At 39.0% G+C, this 25,584-nt stretch overlaps 1 protein-coding gene across 4 annotated transcripts; it reads right to left on the bottom strand.

Moving 5' to 3' along the window:
- Nucleotides 1–301: 301 nt before the first annotated feature.
- Nucleotides 302–25,584, bottom strand: RABGEF1 (RAB guanine nucleotide exchange factor 1). 4 transcript variants are annotated; one of them, XM_050908743.1, is made up of 11 exons: nucleotides 25,540–25,584; nucleotides 14,800–14,985; nucleotides 12,249–12,415; nucleotides 11,073–11,192; nucleotides 8,911–8,931; nucleotides 7,833–8,002; nucleotides 6,147–6,228; nucleotides 5,197–5,329; nucleotides 4,703–4,794; nucleotides 4,081–4,337; nucleotides 302–3,040 (listed from the first exon to the last, which is right to left on the bottom strand). In XM_050908743.1, the coding sequence occupies exons 2-11, from the start codon at nucleotides 14,976–14,978 to the stop codon at nucleotides 2,642–2,644; spliced, it is 1,620 nt and encodes a 539-aa protein (XP_050764700.1). In that variant the 5' UTR covers nucleotides 14,979–14,985; nucleotides 25,540–25,584; the 3' UTR covers nucleotides 302–2,641. The 4 variants fall into 4 exon arrangements, with proteins under 4 accessions (XP_050764700.1, XP_050764701.1, XP_050764702.1 ...); XM_050908744.1 differs by lacking the exons at nucleotides 8,911–8,931; nucleotides 11,073–11,192; XM_050908745.1 differs by lacking the exons at nucleotides 8,911–8,931; nucleotides 11,073–11,192 and having other exon boundaries at nucleotides 7,833–7,999.

Genomic DNA, 25,584 nt, shown 5'->3' with positions numbered 1-25,584 from the left:
TTTAAGGCAGTATTTCAATTAAACTCTCTGGTTCACAAGTGATTTGTTCATAGATACTATTTCATAACTTTTTGCATCGCTGAGGTCTCTCGCTGTATCTTATCCCAAACTTGTCTGTGGGACCAGAGCATGTCTGTAGTGGACCAGAGCATCTGGCACTGCTGGCTAGAGGGTTCACCAGCTCATGCTGAGCCCAGAACTGACCCAGCATCCTCCCAGCTCAGCGCCCTGGGCACGATGGCTTGCCCAGTCTGAATTTTTGAACACTGGAAAGATACTCTGCAGTTATTACTAGGGCAACTGAACTACCTTACTTTTAAGCAAGACAAAACTATTTACCTGCTTTACCTACAGACAGGTGATTTGCCTAATAACATATTGACAAGGTCTTAAAGCAGTCTAGTTACTCAAACACTAGAATGCAAGTTCCTGTGAGAGCTGCTCCCAGCGTTGTTACTACCCAGGCTATACTATGGCTAGGAGCAAACCGCTCCTGCTTGCTAACTTTTAGATGGGCTATGGAAATCCATCTTACCTGCCTTACAGGGGATTCGGAGGATTTGTTTGCCGAAAACACTCCCACTTTAGTGGCTTGATAACAAGATGGCATATGAATAACAGATACTTTAGTACAAAAGCACCAGCAAGTCTATCTTAAGTACCTAATCACTACACTGATCTTTCTGCAAAGAAAAGGACATTGTTACCTAGACTTGCACTTGAATGGCTAAGAATTGTGTCTCCCAAAACACAGAGAATGCAGAAGCAGTCACAATTATATTCACATTAATCATTAACAGCATAACAAAACCCAGCGACGAGATCTGTAGGAACTCACTAACAAGGCCATAAGGTACACACCTTTATTTAAACATGGCAATTTACACAATAGCTAAAAGTTTGCTTCCCCCCTCCCCCCCAGGAAAACCTGTGTACCTGGATATCAGAATTAGCACCTAGTGTCTACAAAGAAAATAAAGACTTTACAGTATTATTTACTGCAAGCACTGGTCAGATCCTAAGCAATTTGGGCTCAGTGACACATGGATACATTAAATAATCCAATTTCTTGTGATCAGCCGATTAGCTCCTTGCTTCACCTCAGGAGTTTTGGGTAACTGGTTATCTCTGAAACACTAGGAATGCATAGTTCATAAGGCTAAATACATTTGACAAAAAGGGACAAATCACAGTTGTGGTCTGGAATTATTGCAGTGCAAATTTAAGATAGCAGTGTTTTTAAAGCAGTGGAACATAATGAAGAGGTAGGTACTTTCCTCCTTGATGGTAAGAATTTAACATTGCTTAAAAGTAGTTCAAGCTCAGTAGCTTTATGTTAGATATCTCAGGTACACAAACAAGTCATGGCAGACTGGATTAACTGGAAGATATTTAAATGATATATAAAATGTTTCACTGGCATAAAAAAGTTACATTGCAAGAGGTTACTTTTTGCAGAGCGAGCCATTATTCTTTACTTGAAATACACCGATCTAAACTTTTGGCGACATAAAGCCATATTTCCCTTGATGTTCAATGCTTTAGCAAGGTAAGTCCCTTTGCTAAAGGGGGTCACTAAAGATCAGAAGACAGATCCTTTCGTGAGAATAAAGTGCACTTTTCTGCTCAGAGCAATGGCTCATGCTGCTTCTAAAAAGCAGCCTCTAATTATATGAACTTATTTACCTACCAGGATTGTCAAAGAAGCAACGAAGACCTAGCCCACCGATGGAAATTACTAGGCAATGCCAGAAAAGAAAGTCACTTTCAGTGCAACTCTTGCACTATCTCCTCCCCTCCCCCCTTTTGCTCCACATTATGCAATTTTTAATACAAATATTTCTTCCTATTTCTGAAGCCTGGCTCAACATTCTCTTCAAAAGTAGTAATATCAGCACTTACGTGCACCACTGAAGGCTATCAGGTGTACTGACAAAGCAGAGAGAACGTTTACATGAAGAAATGTCATACTTTAAATAGCACTTTTTTTTTTACAGAGATTTCAAGATGAGTGTCAAGTTTTCAAATCATTACAACATCCTCCTCTCTGACTGTAATTCATCAGTTATACCATCTAGCTTACTGAAACATGAACAGTGTACTTGCCTTTATACTGCAATGTGATTTAACTGAAAGGTGCTAAAATGAACACTTTTATACCATTTTCACTCATACACAAGATGTCATGCACAGTTGAGACATTAGATTTTAAATCTATTTACAATTTTACATATTTTACAATATATATTTCATCTTTACAGTTACAGAATAAATTCAGACTAACATTGGTACCTTTCGAGTTTCTGCTAGAACTCGAATTCAAGTTAAACTAATTATTAAAAACAAGTAAGTGCATGCCTAGAAGGAAGTTTTCAGGAAAGATGTCAATGGACTAGTGTTGCTTAAAAATTACACCAGTTTGTGTAGAAAATTTAAATTCAGTTCAAAAACCCACAAAAGCCTAATAGAAATCTACTTGACTAAAATAAATACAATTCATTACACTTAACAAAAAAAACGTACCTTTAAAAATGTACTGATTTAAGCTCATCTGATTTTTAGCCTTAAATTTACTTCCCTTCCCAAGTAGCAGATAGTACTAGGTGAGGATAATGATGCTTTTCAAAGTTAACACTGATAATTATCCTGCATAAACCTGAGGCTGCAGTGGTGGGGGCAGCTTGTCATTCTCCACATTTTCAGAGTCAATAGCTGCTAAGGCTTGGTTTTTTGGTTTTATTTCTAATGGGTATTTCTCAACAATATCTTGGACCTCCTTTGTAATTCCATCAGTCCAATCTATCAGGTCTTTCTCAAGCTTCTTGGCTTCATTGACAATTCTTTCCTGTCTCTCGTTCAACTGAGATAGGAGGTCTAAGTTTTTATACATTTGCTTAACACCCAGGCACACATCAGGTGAAAAACTGTCAGATTCTTGCTTCTTCGGGGATGTCTGACCAGTCATAAAACGATCAAAATCTTCTTGGCTTAGATTTAAAGACTGAGCATCCAGTTTTTCAATGAAGGCCACAGCACAGCACTACAAACAAAACAGAGTGAGTATCACTGCAAGCTACAGACTGGAATGTACGCGTTCTATTTTTTATCCTGCTGTTACACCAGTAACTGATTATTTTATTTAATGCCTCAGATTGCTCCTAAAGAGCTTTTCCAGAAGCTAACTATATCAGACAGTTCATATGCCTTTTTCCTCTCCCCAAAGTTTAAAGAAGTCAAAAACTCAGATACAGGAAAATACAGGAAGACACCACACTTCAGCTGAACAGTACTGACTCACTGGGTAATGCACATTGCAAACCGCAGGGTCACTGCATTTTGGAGGTGAGAGAACAGAAAGAACACGACAACTAGACAAGAGCACTATATTAATATTTAATAATCTGATCAGCAGAGATCTGCTATGCTCTCTATTCATTTTCTGAAGGAAGGAATGTCAAATGCCCATCTTACCTTGTGGATGCTCTCTTCCTACTGAAAGGAATTTTTAACATTCCAAGGATTTCATTCAACTACATATTTTCCCTCGAGAACTGCTTTATGATGAAATGCAAAGAAGCCAAGTTCATAATCATAATTCCATCTAATATAAACAAGCACACCAATAAATGCCTCCTGCAGAAGCTTTAAAAAGCCTGTTTACCTCCACACATTAATGGCCTAGTTCTGCAGTCCCTTCAAGAGATAAGCTCTCACGGGCTTAAATGGGGAACTTTGCATCCGTAACATCTGCACAGTCCAAACTCAGGATTTTAGGAATAGAAAGTACTTATCTCCTTACAGAATGAAAATATACCCAAGTCTTAGCATCAGACTGTTCAAATAAAGGGTTTAATATTATAAAGAAAGCAAAGCACTGTCTGGTTTGGAAAGCAGAGAAGGAAGAGAGAAGAGATACAAAGCCAAAGTGCTTGTTGTACTCTAAGTAACCTCAACCGCTATTTGAAGATTAGTTTTAATTTTCCTTCTATGTTATGCTGTGTTTGCCTTTACTGGAAATTCCTACATCCAAATAAAAGACAATCTTCTTGTATAAAACGTCAACACTATTCCTGCACTTACCAGATTGGTAAAATAGTAGCCGTCTTCTCCTGTCATTAACCTGCTTGGATTACAGAAGCGTGTTATATACTGGATGTTAGACTGCAGACGGGGTGGGTTTCCCTTCAAAACAATGTATATAAGTGTTGGAAGAAAGTCATCAGCAGAAGCTGGTTCATTTTTTGTGATTTTAATAGCATTAAATATATGCTTGCTGCACTTGGTGATGCACGCTAATTTATCACGAGGGACACGCTTTGAATCCATTTCGATAATATCTGTAAGATAAAGTTCTCAAATCATTAAAACCATATAAATCAGACACCTCAATGAGTAGGACACTTGCTGGACAATACTAATATAGCATCATTTTTATCTGTGGTACTTGCTGTTCCATAACAGTATCGGTTTATTCAACCTGCTCTTGGTTCAGTCCAAGTATTTCAAATAGATCAGGTAAGTCTAAACACTTCTGTGACAGAAAAATTATTCCTGCTTCACAGATGATACACTAGTCCAACACCACAAAGACTACTGCGAATCTAAAAGCCTGGACCCCCTTCTGATGACAGCAGAAAATAATCTCTATGAGCAAGAGATATGACATGTAAAGCTGTAAATGTAAACTTCATCATTCACAAACCTGTAATTGCTTTTACAACCATATCAGAGACTTCTGGAATTTCTTCATTGACAGGAACACACAGCATTTGTGGAGTTACCCAGTGCAAAGCCCTATGACAGGAAAAAAATGTTGAACTGTTCTGTACCAGTAACATTCAGGTGTTTGAAACCAGCTGCTTCTTGAATTCAAGGCACAAGGAGTGCTTTGTGTAAATGAGGCACTAGTCCAGTCATAAGCTAGTTTATTCCACTGAAGTAATTTATTTCCAGAAAAAATACTTTCTTTCTTTTGCTATAATTTAACAAAAGCAAACCAATTAGTTTTCCTAGTGTAGTAGCTTTCATTATTCATTCTATTCATTCCTTCTTTTTCTTAAATAAAGTGTTTTTAACCCTTCCTGGTTAAAAAGCTTGCCATTTTTGTGTGCACAGCAGAAGATTTTTAACATGCTTGATTCAGAGCTCATTTACAGGACTGTGGATTACTCAACTATTTTTCTTTTAAAGACTTACCTGATTCTCTTTTGGACAGCAAGATCTTTCTTCTCATCATCAGTTGTTTCAGGGCAAAAGACATATTTATACTGTCGAGTCATAATGTATTTTTCAATCTGATCCATTGCTTTCTCAACTTTTTCAGGGGGCACTGAAAGGCACAAATCCCACCCCCAATACAGTAAATAAAGTATACCATGGCTCTTCTGAAGATTTAATACAGTTTGGTCCTAGTATGACCAAATCAGTACTACTGACTTGAGCCAACCTGAGTTAATAAAGAATGGATATACTTGGAGTATTTTTACTCTCTACAGCAGAAGTAAAAATATAATGGTGAGACCACCATTGTGACATGCCAAAGTAAGTACATGCACAGGTTCACAATGAAGCACATTCATTTAGCACATTCAACACACAAATTGGGTTCAGCTGCTTGTAGCTTACAAGAATATTTCTTGAAAATACAGTCTTTGAGAATAAATCCAGTGAGGTCTTCCAAGTCTTCTGTTCCTGTTTATGTCTAAAAAAAATCCCTGGGTATGTTTACATTGTGCCACTTACATACCAGGCACATAAAAGCAGTCCCCAACAGAAACACCCTCCTCTCACTGGCTTCTTGCGCGTTACAGTGTAACGTAAGGCTCACGGCCTGTTAATTGGGTTGAGGCTACACATTCAACTTCAGTTTTAAACAAATAGTATTGAATTTAAAACAAGAAATGAAAACAACTGAACCACATTTAAATGAGCGTTTAAGAAAAACCTGTAAAAACTAGTAATTTAGACTGCAAAACTTTACACAACTGGTGCTGCTGGGAATAGTTCTAACTATGGTACTAGAATGTGTTAACAGCATTTCTGAAAGCTGGTTAGGAATGCTTCATTTTTACTTGAAAATGCAAGAGGCTTTACCCTCAAATTCTTACTTTTTCAGCAGTAACATATGAGGAAGAGGAACATGATACCTTTCCAACGTGTCTGTAATTTCTCTGCTACATTTTGATAGAAGTCCTGGGCACATTCAGATTGCTCCTCAATACTTAAGTCCTGTAACAGAAAACTGATTAACTGTGCATGTGTGGAAGAAATGACAGCAATGCCTCTCATGTTCTGTTTTTGTTTAAGGAAAGTGTCCAGCTGCAGTAACAGTCTGAGAATGCAAATGTATCATCAGAGGTGTTTATGTTGGCTAAATTATATTCAAAAATATGAGAAACCAATAAATACTGGCTCTTTAACATGTGAAAGATGTTTATTTGCTGAACAGATCTATATTAGCAATGGAATTGGACAGGTGCAATGCCATTTTCCCCAGACACATCCCTGAGTAACGGTGACAAAAATAATGTAGACTATTAAGCAGAATGCTTGCTCCCAAATTTGTCTCTAACTTTTTAGAAGAGGATATATAGTATAGCAAAAACCCAAGAACATAAATCATAATTTGAAAGAATATCTGTACAGTAAACACTTCTAATGATAAAGTTACTATGAAATATATTCACAATGTTGTTTGTGAAACAACATTGTCTTTTGGGCATTAACTAACTGAGCTACTGAAGAACATAATGGAGGTTTGAAAAGTTAAAATTAATTTTAACGATCAAGTCACTTTTCACCGTTAAATGGCAGCGTAAAACCATACATTTAAAAAAAATGGAGAGAGAACTAAGTTTCTGAATTCTCTAAGGCCAAAAACTAGACAGTTACCCTGAACACAAAGTCTCAGCTCTGATGGTAGTGCTGCATTTTAGGCCTGGTTTACATGTAGCAAATTGTATGTTTTGAGAAAGACTTCTTTTTGACTAGCACAAACTATTAAGGAACTAGGAAATGAGAGTACCTTCAGTGTTTATAACCAATAATAACAACACACTATTTTCACAAACTCTATGCTCAGAATGAATCAGTTCTAAAAGAAAAAAAAAAACCACCCAAAACTTCAAGACGTTTTCAAAGCGGAGGGCACGTAAGATTCCATCAGAACTCCCTTTAATTTCCAGTCCAATTTGAGGATATAACTTGAGTAACTACATATTAAATAGGAAAGGTAGGGGAAGGGGGGGTGAGGAGGGGAAGGTGTGCTGAATACTGACTCATTTCAACCATAGGTGGCACTATAGACGTATTAATATTTCAAGAACATTAAATTTTTTTTATGGAGAAGATGTAACTCTTATTCCATATTAAAAAAAAAAAAAAAGCACAGTCAACTTCCCCTTCCCCAAAGAAAAGGAGACGTGTGGGCTGATACTGTATTATCTTTAGAACTTTTTAGACTGAAGATATCTAAAAACTCATTATGTAATATATTATAATTTCCACAAGTCATATTTATCTAGAAAATCGTTTGTTCAACAGACTAATTTACATGGGATTTATTCAGAACTAATTTATTTGGGATGCAAAGGAAAGTTCTCTCAAGATAACTGCAATACTGGGGTTGGAGGGTTTCTTTGGTCACATACCATACCAAAAAGCAAGGCATTCAGAATTTAAGACTGCCACTAGATCTTCATTTGACTAAGCATATCAGCTGAAGGCTCCTGTATACAATATATAAAAACCAAACTGCTGGAAGAAGTGCAGCATTTTCTCCATCTCTCCCTAATTTCCCCATTTTATTTACATAAAAGGCATGCAAAACTTACCCTTTTATGATTCATTGTGTCCAAAAATAGTTTACATTGCTTATAGATATCTTGTCCAGGCTTATGATATGTCTTGAGAAATTCTATGAATTCCTTGGATACTCGATCTGTCTCAATGCTAGCCTGCCTGTTTATAGAAGGACTGGGAGCCTTGGCTTCTTGGATCTCTGCTGGGAAAATTCGGACACATCAGATTAGCTTTTTTACACTGATGGATGAATTCAGGAAGTGTTTAACATGTCTTAAAATTTCACGTTGTTTTTTTTCAAGTGTGCAAATGAATGAGCATTATTTCAAGCTTTACCAGTGAAATGCTGGATATTATTGAACAGAACTCTAGGAAACTGAGTATTCCACTGAAGTGAAACATTTATAGCCACATACCCATTTACACTAATGGCCTTTTTATATTAGCAAATTACTGTAACATGGGTTTGCTTTCAGGTTTCTTACATTTTCGTTCCTGGGTAAGATATCTCCATATAAGATCAAGGCTTCCAGATAGGATTCTGCAGCAGTTTAAGATAATGGAGTGGTCCCTTTTCCATTCTCCCTCACCTTTACATTCCTGCTCCTTTGCTTGCACCAACACAAGTATTCATTCAACTGGCTCATGAACTAGCTCAGGGAGTAATAGTACGGGGCAGTTCTAGTCAGAAATCAGTGTTTCTTATGGGGTTATTTTTCAGCTTGATCAGCTCCCCAGGCTGGCTTCCCACCAGGTCACAGGGGCAGCAGCAGCAGCACAGGACAAGGAATGGGAGCATGAGGTTGGTGCAAATGCAGCAGCCCTTCTTTGGCTAGGCAGCAGATGCCACAGAATCACACCTGCAGTGTAAATGAGAACTTGGCCATTTGTGTTTCAGCAAGAGCAGAAGCACCACGCCTGTTCAAGGAAGAATTGGCTTGACACTCAAGAAGGAGGTAGGAACACAGACTGCACACAGCACTGGATGCAAGTTTATATAGCTGCAACCGCCGGGTTTTTCCACACACACACATCTGATTTTCCAAGGTATGCGTTGCAAGTTAATTGTACTGATCCAATACCTTCACTACCCAAGTTTAGTTCACCCACCTTTCAACTTGCCAGCCAACACTGTTCAAAATGAAGGATTGAATAGAGATGATGTAAATGAACATGATGAAAAGCAAGCAGCAAAGAGACAGAAAACATGAAAATATTCATGGTCAACATGATACAAACATATCTTTCAATCTGAAAATACTAACATGCACAACAAAAAATCCTTGTTTAAATAAGCATGCATGCAGAACTCCAAAATAAAAGGAAATAAATGGGATTAGTATATTTGAGTTGGTATGTTTTAGACTTGAGGTAGCTTACCAGGGGTTTTTTTGGTTTGTTGTCATTTGCTTTTAAAAGAGATACAGCACTATAGTAAATTCAAAGCTGTATGATCCAGTGACTAACACCACTGATCATTTGACCAAAGCACAAGACTCTACACTTCAGCATAACCTTCTCTGGATAATAATTTGGTCAGGTACCATTAGAACATTTATTGTATTTAAGCGATAAGAATGGAAAACGTTTTGCAAATATTTAAATTCCAGCTGCAGCAATCAAGATAGAAAGTGCAAATCAATCTCCTTTCTAGTTACACAAGAACACTTTTTCCAGAGGGGATTTCCTCCAATCTTCTTTATACCTAAGATTCAAACTAGAATGCCTGTACAGTATTCAAGCTGAATGGCAACCATAACTATACGTTGATCTAAATTAGTCACATTTAATATTACATAACCAGTAAGTAGAGAGCATAGCTTTGCCATAATAAACAAAGAAAGCAGGTCCACTTTCGAAAGTGTAGAATTATGATATTTTTTCCACAATTAATTACTGACTTCATTTCAAAGAACAGCCAAAGATTTATTTACTTATTTCAACACTGAGTTCACTGTATTAGAAAAATCATGAACCTTATTCCACTATTTGACCTTAAGGAATATGAATATAATTTTTTTAGTCACAGATTTAAAATAGATAATTTGTTCAGTTACGAGAGATGTAGACCATTGAGGCAGATTACTGTTAATGTAGGCATTAAAAAAAAAATTGAATGTTAGAATGAACTGTCTTTTTAATGAGTCACACCAAGAACTACATGTAGTCACTCAGAAATGTTGCAGCTTCATTAGCCTCTGTGTTGAAATCCTGATTTAAGGAAGATGAACCTGTACAATATGCACTGATCACTAAGGACTGCAGGAGCAAATGTACTTTCAGCAACAAAACATTTTCAGCTTTGTCATGTACTGTAAAAGAATTAAGTCTAACTACAAAGAAGCTGATTACAGAAAAGAAATTCCATTTGAACAAGTTAAAGAGAACCTACTAGAGGAGATATGCCAAAATGAAAAGAAAAAGTATGGGAAGACTTAACAAAGGATCACCTTTACAAAGAATAAACACTATTAATATAAAATCTTTCTCAAGGCATTCTACAAAAATGCTAGTTGTCACAGCAGAACATTAGCACTCCAGTGATTCACTATGGTTGTGCCATGGTCATGGATCTGAGTCCAAGTAAAGAATATAAAAATAGAGTTGTCATTAGCTCTACTACACACATCCATTCATCATCTTCGTATAATTTGCAAAATAAAGAATGGTACACCTTCAAATTTCTTTAGTCAGCAGAACATGTCAGAATTGCAAACAAATAACATAGGACAAGATCCTAAAGCTGTTTGCATTGAGGGTTTTGACGTCCTTTTAGTTTAAATGAAACCAGTATGTCTTCTCTTGATATGAAATTGTCTTCTTGGTTAATATAACGAACATCTGGAGATGTTTTGAGAATGCAAAAGTTCTTGGAGTGTGAACTATTAAACTGAAGTAGTTTCAACTTATAATCAGATTTATAATGGCAACCTGGAATTATTTTTTTGATAAAAATATGAAGCAGCACAAGATCTAGCTACTTCTTACAAAATTCTTATTTTTTTGAAACTGCATAATCCTTCAGATGTCACACTAAGGTAGAGCTCAAAGAAGCTTCAGCTTTATTCCTATACTCTCCCTATCAAAAAGCAAAGAATTGGTTTAGAGATTCAAGTTCACTTCACGATGCTAGACTTGCTTTTTTTGTCATCTTCATGTTCAACAGCACAAGTTATAACTGGCACAACCCTAGTTTGTATTTTGCAAAGCCCAGCTAAGAAATAAGCTTACTAAAATCAAGCAGACAGCTTGCTCAAGCTGTACTGCATTACCTTCAGCAGGGGAAGCCAGTTCCCAGGAGGGAGTAAAAATCTCCTTCAAATCCCTGAGAATGTTATCAGCATTTCGCTCCCTCCCAAGCTGTCCTTGCTTAACGATTTTCTCTTGAGCCACTGAAATAAATGCAAAAGCAAGCAAGACACCAAGAGTGGGAGCATGTCAGGAGAGACAGTGAATGGGATAAAAAAAGAAAATATGGAAAGTGAGAAGAACAAACATAAAAAAAAGTTCTTAATACATAGCTGAATGCCTCATTTAGCCAGCTGCTGCCCATGCACCAAGACAAATTCTAAGATGAAATCCAGACATAGTTAGAACTTCTTATTAAGGAAATGCATTGTCTATAAGGCTAAGATACATTAATATTGCTTTTTCTTCTGGAATGCCTCCTCCACAGTCTAGCATTTTCCAGTTTTTGCCCATGTAAGCTATTGCTATGCAAAGACATCAGTGCCATTAATCATTCTTACTTGTAACACATGCTGTAGAATAAACGTTCAGCCAACCACAAACTTGATATTTGCAACCCACATACACATGAACACTGCAAGTTTCCTTTCACATTTATTTTCATGTAAAGGCACCCTGCTTACACATTCTATTTTTCTGTTAAAGCTGTTGAAGTGATCCATTATGGCAGCATCATCTGATATTTTATATCAGCATTTCTGTCACACTTAGACATATCAGTCTGTTTGAGGCGACTGACAGGCAGTACCTTTTCTCCTGCGTTCTTCAGGAAGAGTTCCCCTTCAAGTCCTAAACCACAGTATCACACTACGGTTGACTCATGAATCTAGCAAGAATGTGCGTCATACGAACAAGATACTTCCACTCAGCAGTGCAGTGGTAGACGACCACCACCACCAATACATTGATACTACACTTTAGCAGAAGAACTCCTGTATAACTAACACAAACACAGCCACAGGTTTAGAAGTGCACTGTTCTATTTAAAAGACTGTTTGGCATCACCCAAAAGCTCACGTTTTTCTGTGTTTTCAGTAAGACTTCACATATAGCAATCGCTCTCCAGAAGCATCATTATTCCAACTTTTTAAAGTCAAGTCACAGAGCACTACTCTGCCTTTCAGTACAATACATCTATCAAAAATACTTTTTAACTTAACATGTTGTACAGAACCATTAAAAGCAAAGGAGAAAGTTACCCTTCTTAGCTCCTGTTCTGGAAGAAGCAGTGAAGAACTTCTTCACAGTAGTGACCTTTCGCGTTTTCTCATTGGTTTTCTTTTCTTCAAATTTTGAAAAGGTCAGTGACTGCGCCCCTTGGGTACTCTGACTACTGGCATATGCTTCTTCCTCCTCACGCTGAAGCCTGGAATTAGAAAAATGTAGGTCTAGTTTAAATGCTTAAAACCGGCACAAATAAGCTAATTTCCTGTGCAAAAAATTAATTACTCACTTGACATGCTAATTCTCCTCTACGCCCATCTTCATTTCTTGCTTCCTACCACATCTCCTTTCACTACATTATGTCCACTCTTTCCATCTTGCAATGGTGAAAGTAAGGGAAAGCTTAAGATGGCCACGGAGGATTAAATAGTAAGGTCAAAAGGGAGAAGACTGAAGTATAATTATGGTCACCTTCCCCTCATGTCACAGCCCCGAATTCTACAAAGGCAGAGGTAAGGGGAAAGACTGTGGGAAGACTTCCAATAATCGATTCAGTTGCCCTCCTCCCTGCATCGTGTTCTGAGTTCCACAACCTATTGCCACAGATAATCCTTCACCATCTTACTAGAGATAAAAACTATGGCTCACAGCTGAGCAAGTGAAATACCCTGTCACAAACTCAGAAACATTCTGGGAAATAGATCATTGTTGTCATAATCTGTTTTCAAATTCTTGGTAATACATATGCTTGGTTGAATGAATGAGGCAAACCACTTCACTGCAACACTGATGGGTGCTTTGCAAAGACCAAGCCCTTCTTTTAATCTACATGTACAAAGTAGGGGAGGGCAAATATACTAATCCTTCAACAGCTACTTTTCTTCCTATGCAGGAGGATTAAAATAGGTTAAATTATATTGCCCTTCAAGATGCTAAAAGGTTGAGCAATTTTCTTTAAACATCCATCCAGCTCAGGATGGACCATAAATGGTCTTGCATTTGTAGTCTCTTGAGGCAGGAATTGTGCCTTATCTGTGCTGACAAGCCTGTCTGTTCACTACAGCAAACAAGCACAGCTTATCTGTTCCTTTAGCATCTCCCTACCGAACAGTTACTTATTAAAGAATTCCTTAAATGCACCACTTTATTGTACATAGGTAAGACTGACAGCATAACTATCTGCTCTAATGACACTTAAGTTTTTATTAACTGTTTAAGCCAAATTTATGGCAGAGGAAAAAAATTACATCCTCTGTACTGTACTCAACAGCTTACTTAGCACCTTCTGATTAGGCTAGAAAAGGTTTCAAGCACTTCTTTCTGCCTTTCTTTGCAGTTAAGCTGTTCCAGTGCCAGACAGTAAAGAGAACTTTAAAAACAAAGAAACATACTTCAAGGCCTAAGGTAAGAGGGTCTAGGGTAGGCAGATACCAGAAAACTTAGGGCTTCCAAACTATAACCATCAGTTTGGACCCAACTCAAGTTCAGAGAGCTTCCACAGATGTCACCTTCAGGCAGGCTGATGTGAACACTGCACTTAATGCCTTTTTTTTCCCCTTCTTTTTTTTTTTTCCCCAGTGACCTTGGTTAACGTATCACTAGGTAACTCAAGTTCACCAAAGGGTTCCAAACGCGAGTGCAGACATGCCTCTGGGGCACTGGTACTTTTTCCTAGAGTTCCAGCATATACCACTAATACATTAAGGTAAGCATATGTAGACAATCTGTGTCAATATGAACAAACATCTTGGCCAGCTCAAGTCACTGCGAATCAACTCTTAATACACAGCTAGATGCTCCTCCATCTCAAGAACTCACATAACCCTGAAACAGTTAATTCCGAGTGGATGTCATGTAACTCACACCTGGAAGTGACACAAAGGACAGCTGTAGTACAAAAGAGGATGCTTTGCAGTTTCTCAGGCAGTGGATAATGCTTTTGCTTTCTACCCAAACCCAACAAAAAGCAGTTGTAGCTGGTCTTACTTTCTCACTCAAGCATAGATTTCCTCCAACAGCCACTTTCAGGGTCAAGCATTTATCACACTAGGAAAACTAGACTGTTTTACAGAAAATATGTGCTTAGAAAAATTGCCTAAATAATTAAAGCTAAAGCTTCGATGTTTTGGGGCTTAACCCTGCAGTTTAACAGAATGACCACAGACAAGACTAAAACCAATTTTTTAATCAGTAGCTGAAATGTAAAACCATTGTGCTGCCTATATTCAAGACAATAACTGCGGTCTCCAGAGGCAGAGGTATCTTAATCAAAATTGTCACTTTCACCCTTCCAACTGCTAGTTAGAATTACAGATTTCAGTATGCAAATTAGGTCAAAGTATTTGTTGGGGGGGTGTTTACATTTGTTACTTCACAGACTTTCTTTTGAAACCTCTTAAATTAGAATGTCATAAATATTCATCTTTGCATCAAAAGGAAGATTTTAATTCCTGATGGAAAGGTCAAATTTGAGAACTTACGATGAAACTGAGCCAGAGCAAACAGGACTAGAAAATAGGAGACAGGAATAGTATTTAGTGAAGTCACCCTACTGTAAGAGAGGAAGGAATAAAGAGGGCTCTTTACCGCTCTGCCAGCTCCCAATCCTCTTGAATCTGTTTCTGCCTGGCCTTATGGTATTCCTCTCTCCAGCACTTGGAGCAAAATCCCTGCCAAGCAGGATTGCCATAGTAACCACATCCCTTCTTGCACAGTAGCTCTGACTGATCAACGTGAATTCCTCTGCGTTCAGATTTCAGGTTCATTTTCTTCCTGTTCAAAGAGAAAAGGATTAAAGACAGAAACATGGTAACAGCCTGCTAGAAATAATTTCTTTTGAAGGCTTGCCTTTTAGAAAGAAGTCACCTGTTTTAATTATTTAATAGTTCCATAGCAACAAGATAAAGGCCACAGGAGGAAGGGCACAGTTATATAACCATACAGCCCCAAAAGCCAACCGCAGCATTAGCAGATGTTTGCATAGCTTTGACCTGCAAACAGTACTAGACAGCTGGCCTGGAAAGCAGGCCAGCAGTACCAGTCATACAGCTACATACACATGTGGAAAAAGGCATGAGTCTCTGATCTCACCAGCACATTGTTCTAACAGTCGCAAAGGCACAAAGCAAAAAAGAAATATAGAAAGTTACAAGCACCAACGAAGGAAGCAAACTGAGTAAGAGACAAAATGCAAATAGGTTTGTATTCAGACTGAGACTGTCTCTGCAAAGAATCACACTGGTGAGACTTCAGGTAACATATCTTTGGCCTCAAAGAATATGCCTTCACAGTACAGTGAAGTATCACAGCTAACCCAGCAGGGTACATTAACATGGATGAGGTGCATCTCCATTTCATTCCGTACTCAAGTTACTTCAGAGTTAAGCTGGGCATCTGTATACAGCACAGCTCTATTGAATTTATATATAGTGACTGTAACAGAAAGATTTATTCTCATGCCTACACCACCACTGTGCAGAACCTGTCTTCCAACGATCCAGCCCTCCCCTTTCTTTTCTTGCTTGACAGAAACCAGCCCACATGCCAGCTTGCTCCCAAGGGCATTTCAACTACTTTGTTCTAATTGTAAATGCTGGATTCATTTTAGGAGAAAAGCAGCACAGCATCACCTGCATTAGCAAGTTTAAGGTCTGCGTATTAAAACACTGACATTTGGATTGCAAAATTCACATACACAGACGCTAGAAATATCACAGCAAGGCACTGGAAAGCAAGTCTTGGTCACCAAATCCAGCCCCTTTTTCTTCCTGCGATCCTCAGCAGAGCATGCTTCGCATAAGCTGAGCAAGCACCTTAGCAATTCGGTTTCTTGCTCTCACATTCGTAACCAAAGGCGCCCGTAGGACTTCCTTCCTCTAACAGGAAAACCAGAAGATTTTTAAACCAGCACTGCCTGGCAGTTTGAAGACCCCGCCCTCCCCTCCAGCACATTATTTAAGATCACACAAGGAAAACAGAACACACATTGAGATGCAATGTATGGAAAGTAAGACGAAAAGCAATTTTCTTCAATTTAAGAATGTCAGCAACTGTCAGAGTAATCTTGTTTTTCCCTGAGATTCATAATGACCCCTAAGTTTAGATGTTTGAGGAATCCAGATCTCTGGTTGTTCATGTTTCTGCCTAGCAAAGGTTACTCACCCCTGGAAGCTCTTGCACTCAACAGTCTCAGAAAGAGCCCCAAACTCTTCTCTGGGTCATCCAGTGAAACAGATGCGATATGCACAACTGTCATTACCAAAGATAGTTTTCTACTATAGGAAGTAACAGCTATTTTGTTCCAAGTTGAATTATGTAAGATGAACCATTTTAAAAGATTGATAATGTTTAACATTTCCCATTAATCTAAAGTTATTTTAAGTAACGGGAAACATATAATTTTCTCTGAGGGGGGAACAAATTAAATATTCCATCTTATCTATGTAAGTATTAAGGCTCCTTCCACTAACATCTTTTCTATCTTTGAAAGAAGTAACGAGTTTCTAAAAATAATCTAAAAATAGTTTCATTGTAGAGACCTGTATATTAAGGGAATGAGTTTCTTAATGGCATAATTTATGAAGACACATTTTCTCATTTATATAGACGGAGAGCAGCTGAATACTGCTGTTTCTTTCCCACAGAAACGTCTGGCAGTTAAACAGACATTAATAACGCTTCTGCAAAGCAAAATGAAAAAAGCAACTAGATTTTAAATATTTGAGAGCGCTTTACTTCATTCCCATAAGGACAAATTAACAGAGGAAAATAAGTACATTGCCTTCACAAAAATCACCTGGTTTCTGTACTATCTTCATTTTCTGATTCCTCAAGTAAGGTCTTTATGTTGACTATAACGGTACACATATCTGCTGACTAACAATCTATCTAGCAGACCAGAAATTAAACATCAAATGTTTCTCAACTGCACAGCCTGGGACGGAAATTGCATGTTGGCAGTATGTGGAAACACAGCCCATTCTCAGAGCATCGCACATGACCTTTATCACCAATTCTGAAAAGAATGGGGACGCAAAAGCTTGAAACTCTTCAGTTGCTCCTGATCCAGTTTAAAGACCACTTCCTAAAAACAGAAGCTGCAGCAGCATTTTCATTAGAGACTTCTATTGCAGGTGCCTGTACTAGAAAAAACCACCATGCATAATATTTTCAATATTGCCATTAACGGTAAAGCTAATCAGTCTGAATGTTTTCATTGTAAACTACAGGGAGCTATAAAGACGCAACAGATAAAAACATTTTCCTAACACAAACTTCAGAGACATTTTACACTGATCTCTATCACCCAAGGAAATAACATCCCTGATCATTACCCCACTACAATGGGGTAAGTTACAACAGTTTTGCAATTGCAGTCTGTAGGCCAATTTCATGAGTTCAGGTGTCCGTTGTTCTTATTCAAAAGCACTGTGCTTCAGACACTCGGATTTTTTGAAAACTGAAAGGAGGAGAATGAACCCTGCTTCTATCCCACATCAACATCTTGCTTTCTGAAAGCTTAACAGCATACTTGGTTTCTATGCCAAGCGTGCGCTTTCGCTATCTCTATACCGATGCACAAAAATTAGCTTTCTGTATCCACAGAGCTTTAACCACATACTAGTGCCACAATTACCTTTGGCATCCTGCTAGCCCTTTGTGTACATTAGAACTAAAAATAAGGTTCTGTTTAGTGTCAAAGTTCAGCAGCTTTCCCTGGAGTAAGCAAAGCAGGTCTCTTAGTAGCAAGATTCTTTTTTTTTTGCATTCTTTCGGGAGAGGTTTGTCAACAGCTGCAAAGCCAAGCTACTAGAAAGCAAGTTGTTCTGTTTCCTCCCCTTCAAGTATTTTCTACTGCAGTTACATCAGTTTCAGATCCAGGGACAAAAGAGGTCACCCTGAATCAATATGAAGAAATCACATGCTGCACTTAAAGCAGAGGCTTTCTGCTTCCTTTAAACACATAAGGCCATTACAAAGAAAGTTTCACAGCCAATTTTTGCAGGTCAGCATTTACATTTTAATGAACAGAACAGCTCAACAAGTTTTAGTAAACTGAATACAAAAAATCCATCTCAAGTCAACTTTCTGCAACTAAATCACTGTGTACTTTATGATCTTCCACTCCTAAAAATGTTTTGTTGGAACTCTGGAGTGTCCAAAATGCTTTTTTTCTTTCTCTATTCCCTTCTCTCGCTCCCACTCCAGCTAAAGGTGTATCATTCTTTACTCAAAGATCAACTCCTCAATGTACTTGCACAGTCACACCACTTATTTTGCATGGTCAGACCTCTTTCATTCATTCATGCCCTGAATGCATGACCTGTTCAAAGCTCACTTCTGAGTAACGTACTCCAAAAGAAAGAACAAATTTGTTGTTTTCCTGGAGTCAGAGAGATAGGCAACTCTGAACAGCTTTCATACTGCCTGACCACTGAGAAGTCAGGAAAACAATAGTAAGGAAGGTAACAAACTTCCACCTTAAAAAAAAAAAAAAAATCATCTAATCAAGGAGGACAATAAAGTACCAGAAGATCATAAATAAAATTAACCAGTACAATTTGGAGAGGTGCACTGCATCAAACATCCTTTTTACATCTCCTGTATCCCAATTAAAACACTACTCAACAACTTCAAGAAGCACCACGTCTCCCTCCCAGGAGCAAACGCCTGTAATTTAAAGTATACTCATACATTGCTTTGCTCAGTAAGTGCTTCAAATAGTTCTGCTGTGAATAGTCAAGGAAAGCAGAAATGACGATTCTTTACACATTTCCTCACAAATACCATGATACAGAATCTTCTTTTAAGCATTTCTGTACCAGACCTCATCAAAGGTTAATATTTATGTTAATTAGCAGCACCCCTTTGAAAAGTTTAGAAAAAGAACAGGCTCTTAGACTTGGTTATTAATTTATAAAATCCCTTTCGCCTTGTTACTTACTTGCAAGTAAAAGCTTCTTCCCTCCCATTTTCCTCTGAAATGGAAAAATGGAAAACACCCAACCCCTTTCTACGATAATGATCTTTAAACTCCACCTAACACACCGTGTGTGTGCTTCCTTAGAGGATCACTGCAAACATGCGCTGTTACATCATGGCTGCAAAAGTGAATTTATTCTGGACAATTACAACATGAAAAGCTGTCCCATTGCTGGCAATCAGCGTAGTTGTACCACAGCTAACAGAAGACTAGACTGTATGGACACCAAAGAGCTCCTTGTCTTACTGCCACATGCATTCCCAGGCTGGTACTCACCCTGCCTGACAGCATACTAACTCCGAGCTACAGCGTCAGCTGCCCGTGCCTACATCTTTCCATGCTGTTCTAGATGTCGAGGTTTATTTTTCCAAATTGTAGCGATATCAAAAGCAGATGAATACCTGTGCATCACTGGTAGATGAGGCATATGACACATAATATGTTAGATCTATTCGAAGGGTTGCACGTCAAAGGTCTCTAATGACAGATCAGATCTCCTTCTGTAGCTTTTTCACAAGCATCTTAGAATATTTAGTTTTGTTATGATGTCTAGCATGTGAAAAAAAAAACCCACTGTGGTTTAAGTCAAAATCAGCTTTTACTTGCTTTAATGCAATTCGTTCTGAAGCTCTTGAATACATCTTCCTATCAACACATTTTTCTTGCTGTACCTAGACTTATCTAAAATTTTTCTTTTTATTCAGTAGTACTTTGAGCACCCGTTTACTTAGAGCAAATACTTTTTTAAAAGTGCAATATCAACTCAGAGGTTTCTTGTCCCTTGCTCACACCTCTAGATTTTTCCTGTCAAGTTTGTCATCCAAGAAGAATATCCAATAAACCATAGCTCTTGGTTCAGAAAATGGAAATTCACATAATTTTTTTAGGAAGAAAAAAACAGCTGTCTGCCCAACAGTTCCTCTGTGACTCTGTCAAAGCTGCAACTGAAAACATATGTGCAAACAGTACAGGGTTTCGGCTACCACAGTCGTGGAAGCAGACATGTGAGCCAAAACCAGAGAAACCAACTCTTCTGCAAAATACTGCTGGCCGACAGCCACATCACTTTCCCCAAGTCACATACTTCAATCCGTCTTTGAAGATTTACTAAAGAAAACACAGAAAGAGTTAAGACACAGGAAACATGCATTTTGTCACAAGCAGTATCAAAGACAAAGAACCAAAGCATTAAGATCATCTGGCGGGCGGGGGAGAGCGGAGGAAAGAGGAAAGGGTTTTTTAAAGAAATGTTTTCCATTGACTTGAAGTGCAACAGTATTCATTGAATGCAGGTGCTTAATAAAACCTACATTCCAGTTTTCAAGGATTTTCAGTTTCAGGTCTCGGGAGCCCAAGTTTCTCATGGGAAGCAGTAAGGATACATCTAAATCTACAAAGAGATTCCATCAAAGCACTTAGTCTTCAGACAACATTTGCAGACTACAATCTACAATCTTAATTCCCTACACACCGCTGGGAAACAGCTACGGACACCGGAACACAATCTATAACAGTCACCAAAGCTCAGGCAGCAACACCTTGCTTACGTCCCACCTTAGATGCCTACATTCCTGTATGGGTCTAGTCCCGAGTACATCAGGCTGCATGTCCAACCTCTGGCATCTTGACTGCTCATATAAAAAGACAGTGAAGTTCACCAACATCAGTGCAGAACTAACCAGATTGCACTGACACAGAATTAAGCAACCAGCTACTACGGTACGTCTTTTTTCTCTGATGATCTTCCATTACATTCCCATGGGACTAAAGATAAAACCTTCATAATCAGTGCTATTTCACAATTAAAACTATGGGATAAGAAGAGAGCTCAAAAGTTTGCCAACACCTGATGATCACACGTGATATCCTGATATGCAGGCCAGTTATATAAAGCACAAAACTAGCTCTAAGTTTTCAAAAGGTGCTCTCTCCTTCAATTGTAAGTCCATAAATCCTTAGGCCTTTTTTGTCAGTATCCCATAACGAGGACTGAAGTAGCAGCAATTACTGCTCCAGGACATTGTACCTTTCATATCAGACTCAAAGCTCTCAACAACAGCAAAAGACTATCTTCTAATTTTCACAGAGACCAGATTACAAAATAGCTGGAAAAATTCATAGTAAACTTATTAAAGCAGGTGTCAGAGTCACAGCAAAGAGCAAGTGCATTCTTAGCTTTTATGTAACATGAAAAAGGGGCTCCTTTCATCAAAATAGGATCTGTCACTAAGGGCTGATTTAACGCACACATGAAAGAGACTACACTTATGTAACACGTTCTTTTCAGCGATAAACCTAAGATAATTTTCATAACACATTAGGGTTTCCAAAGACTGCAGACACAGCTTTGGCTTCAGGAAAAGCACTGTGTGTGAAATAAGGTTTAGAAGTAGTATAGATTTATCATCAGTTCAGACACCACCGGCTTGTTTTTCTTGTTCCTTTCTAACACGTACCTACCTTACTTCCCAGGGACTGAGTAGGCAGATACCTTCATTGTCAATGCAGATTGCATCACTGCCACAACGACAAGATATTGACTTTTTCATAAACTATTTATTAGTCCTGACTTGTTTAGGTCACCTTTGATGGAAGAGCTCGTTGAAAAAGCTCACATATCAAGGCTGAGTAGCAAGGGGTCTCATTTAACCAATCTATAGATGCCTTTAGTAAGAGATAATTGCAAGTCAATTTATAATTATTACAAGCTATGAAAAACAGTTTCTAAGTAACTCTGCATGCTAACTCTGGAAATGAAAGCAGTGGCTTTATAAGACTGTTCTGTAAATTAGTTTCAATATTGGTATCAAAGTTCATTAAACACATCTAAAAACAGGAAAAAGACTTCACATAACAGACTCAAAACAGGCAGGCTGAAACAAAGGTATGAAACTGCCTTTGACTTCAGGAAGCCTATTTCAGCCTTCTACACTTTTGATCATGAACAAAAAAAAAAAGTCTCCTGATGTCTGAATCCCTCCTTCTGCTTTTGGTTTGGGTTGGTTTTATTTTGTGGGGTTTTTCCCTCTCATCTCTTTACCTTACTCTACTTCCTGAAATCAACAGTCTTCTCAAAAAAATCTTGGTACAACTCTTAGCAACAACCTATGCCAGTCTTTTCACTGGACTGAAGCATACGTGATTTGGCTCTTCAAGTTTAAGTCTTCATAGCACTTGATGAACAACTTGCATTAATTCTTCTCATTAAAAAATATCAAAGTGCTCCAAAGATTGTTCACAATGTCTCATGCAGTATCACTCACTGCAACTGTCTAGTCATTAATGGCCATCCCCAGGCATGGGATTTTAGAGCAGGAAAAGACGAAAAACTGGGGAAGTCTCCAAACACACAATTCTTAGAGTAACAGTTTCTGTTGTACATTTTACTGGTGCCTGAATAGTACACCACACTTCACATCAGATCAAGAGAGTAACGAGTCCCACCTAAAACTGCATGCAACTTCAGTTACTGAAAATAAATTTACAAGGTCGACTAGAAAGTGCATCAGAACTGAGGGGGTGGAAGGATTGGATTGGGTTAAGGTCTCTAACAACTACAAATTTTGCCTATGGAAGAACGTCCTTGAAATAACACGTACGTATTGCAAAGAGCAACCACTGACCCAAACACCACAAAATTCTTCAGAACCATGTAAGTGTTGAAATAGTCATGATTCATGTGTAACCCTAAATATTCAGGCATGTAATTAGCAGAAAGGTAATTAAACATGAGTTAATTTCCTCTAAAGGAAAGGGTGGGGCAATATGATCTAAGAGACTCATGAACAGAAAATATGAAAGCCATTAGACAACTTACAAATTAGGAAAGAAACACGGTTGCTATCTTTGCAGAATAGATCATATGAATCTTCACAATTTCAATGTCCATCTTTCTTGCAATTAAGAAATTTCAGCTATAGCAGTTGTTTCCTAGTATAAACAGTGCAGGTTGCTAACTAATGATCCTGAGAAAAGAAGCAGTCGTTAACTGTGATGACAGACACAATCTGATCAGCCACCTGAAAATAACCGCACCGTTTGGTACTGTAATTTGGCAGGGGAAATTGCAGCCACTACTTAAAACCTCGGAAACCTAATGGCCATGAGGCTTCAACACTCTACCCGCAGAGCTCACAATTTACTTCAACTTGAAGATGCGTTTTCCCCCTCCAATGTCAGTACAGACCTTAAGCTACAGTTTTGTTTGTCCACATCAAATTAACTACTGCCTGTAGCAATGACCACTCAGCTAGGAGTAGCGTGTATTCATGAATTAACAGACTATGTCTCACCATCTACATGTGACTCATAATTGCACTTTTAAATGAAATCACAAGAAACATCTAAAAACTTCTTTGTAATGTTTGACTGGGAATTCAAGTAAGAATAAGAAGAGGATTAGCTAAAACTTCTAAAATCTCCTCAGAAACAGCAGCGATCAGCTTCTACATGCTCTGTGTTTTTTGCCAACATGTCAACCATGATCACCTGGATACAGATTAAAACTAAATTTGCTATAACCTCAGAGAAAAACTTCAAAACATTTTATGCACGTTGTACCTGACTCATTACTGATAGTATTTTAATAGGACTTCACAAGCACGATTTTTAGGTCTAGATTTAGGTCACAAGTAGTCCATCATCAAAAAAAAAAACCGCCATAATTGGGGATTATATAGCAAACATCAGGAGGGGAAGGAGGGAGCCGAGAAGGACTGTTCTAGACTGCAAAACAAAATTAAATACCAGAATCATGGACTAGCTTCAATCTTATAATCATAGTTTGGTGTGTAAAGCGATCCTATGAATTGGTATAATTGGCTTTATATCCTATTCTTCCCTCCTATTGTGTGTTGGTTTGTTTTTTTGTCAGAAAAGCATTCCATTGAATTACAATTCTCTTCCTAATTCTCCCCCCTGCAAAACACTTCTGTAACCATGTCCAGAAGGCCAACACATCCAATTCCCGAGTAAAGTACTGTTCCTGGAAAACACTACATCCTTCTACACGGATCGGTCATTAGTCTCAAGGCTGCTCGTCACTAGTCTCAAAGGCGTTTCAGGTAACTGGAAAACCAAGAGCTGCTCAGTACACATCCCAGAGTACCGGCATGAGAAACTGCCAATACAAAGCACCGCTTTGAAAGTAGTTTCGTGACTATGAGACCAAACAAGAAAAGTATGGCAAGTCGTGTCAATAATGGGATTTAAATCACAATCTCCATAACACCACCCTTTTTCCAAAACTGTGCAGTGCCACTAAGTCCCAGCACTGGGCCAGACCAGGGCCCCACTCAGCCCAAAAAAACGGATTTGAATTTTGCCTGTAACAACCCCCTCAGTTAATCCAGCACCTCATCACACAAGCGATCGTGCCCCTGCCACAGACCAAGGCAGCCCAGACCAGCAGGATTTATGACCACATCGAACCACCTCCTCAGAGAATTTTTTTGTTACTTCAAGTGCGTCATTCATCTTTCAATACCTCACACCCTCTCTGAAAATACAGCCACTCCCTACTTCAAGGGAACGACCTGAACACTACACCAGGTGCTCATACAGTGACAAACAGCCACAAAATCATCCAAAATGCACTGCTCAGCATCTTAAATATACTCCAAACTTCATTTGGCTTGAGTTTAAAGGACTTTGATCCCCAGTCTTACAATAAGAAGCCATGCAGTGGTACTACTTACAGGCAAAGAGTCGAAAACCCCTCGATCCACAAGGAACTTAGCAAGAAAACAGGCTGAGGGGCCAGATTTGCAAAGTTATCGGCGACACCTTCACCCCGATTAACTACTGAAACATACCCATGGACTTAAATAATAATAATAATAAAATTATATATTATAACAACAACTTAGTTTTAGGAACTGCACAGGGAGGAAACCGTTTTACTAAGTTTCTCTGTATCCCGGTGTGTTAAGCCCGATGACGGTCTACCTCCTGGAGCCCGGTGAGCCCTTCGCACAGCCGCCACCCCTGAGGAGAGGGGCTGGCGGGGCCGGCAGCGAGGGGCCGGGTATGGAACCCCCCCTCAGCGGGGCTGAAGCGGCGGCGCCCGCCCCGGCGCGGGTTCAGACGCCGTATCACCGAGACGGATAACGAATTATAACGACCGGCGGCGGAGACGACGGGGGGACGCTGAGAGGCACCGCACTGTCACTAACTGTCACCGTGCGGCTGCCAGGGGAGGGGGCTCCCTCAGCGGGGGAAACCCTTCCCGCAGCCGGGCCCAGCGGCACAGGCACCGGGCAGCCCCTAAGAGGGGCCGCCGACAGGGGCCCGGCAGGCCCATGGCCGCTCAGCGAGAAGCGAAGCGGGTCAGAGCTACGGCTCACCGGTTGCCCCGGGCGGCGGGGACGACCCGCCACTCCGCTCCGCGC

This window comes from Gymnogyps californianus, chromosome 20 (genome assembly GCF_018139145.2).
Source record: "Gymnogyps californianus isolate 813 chromosome 20, ASM1813914v2, whole genome shotgun sequence".
Taxonomy (NCBI): domain Eukaryota; kingdom Metazoa; phylum Chordata; class Aves; order Accipitriformes; family Cathartidae; genus Gymnogyps; species Gymnogyps californianus.
The sequence above is the reverse complement of the archived record's forward strand: the minus strand, read 5'-3'. Positions and strand labels throughout refer to the sequence as shown.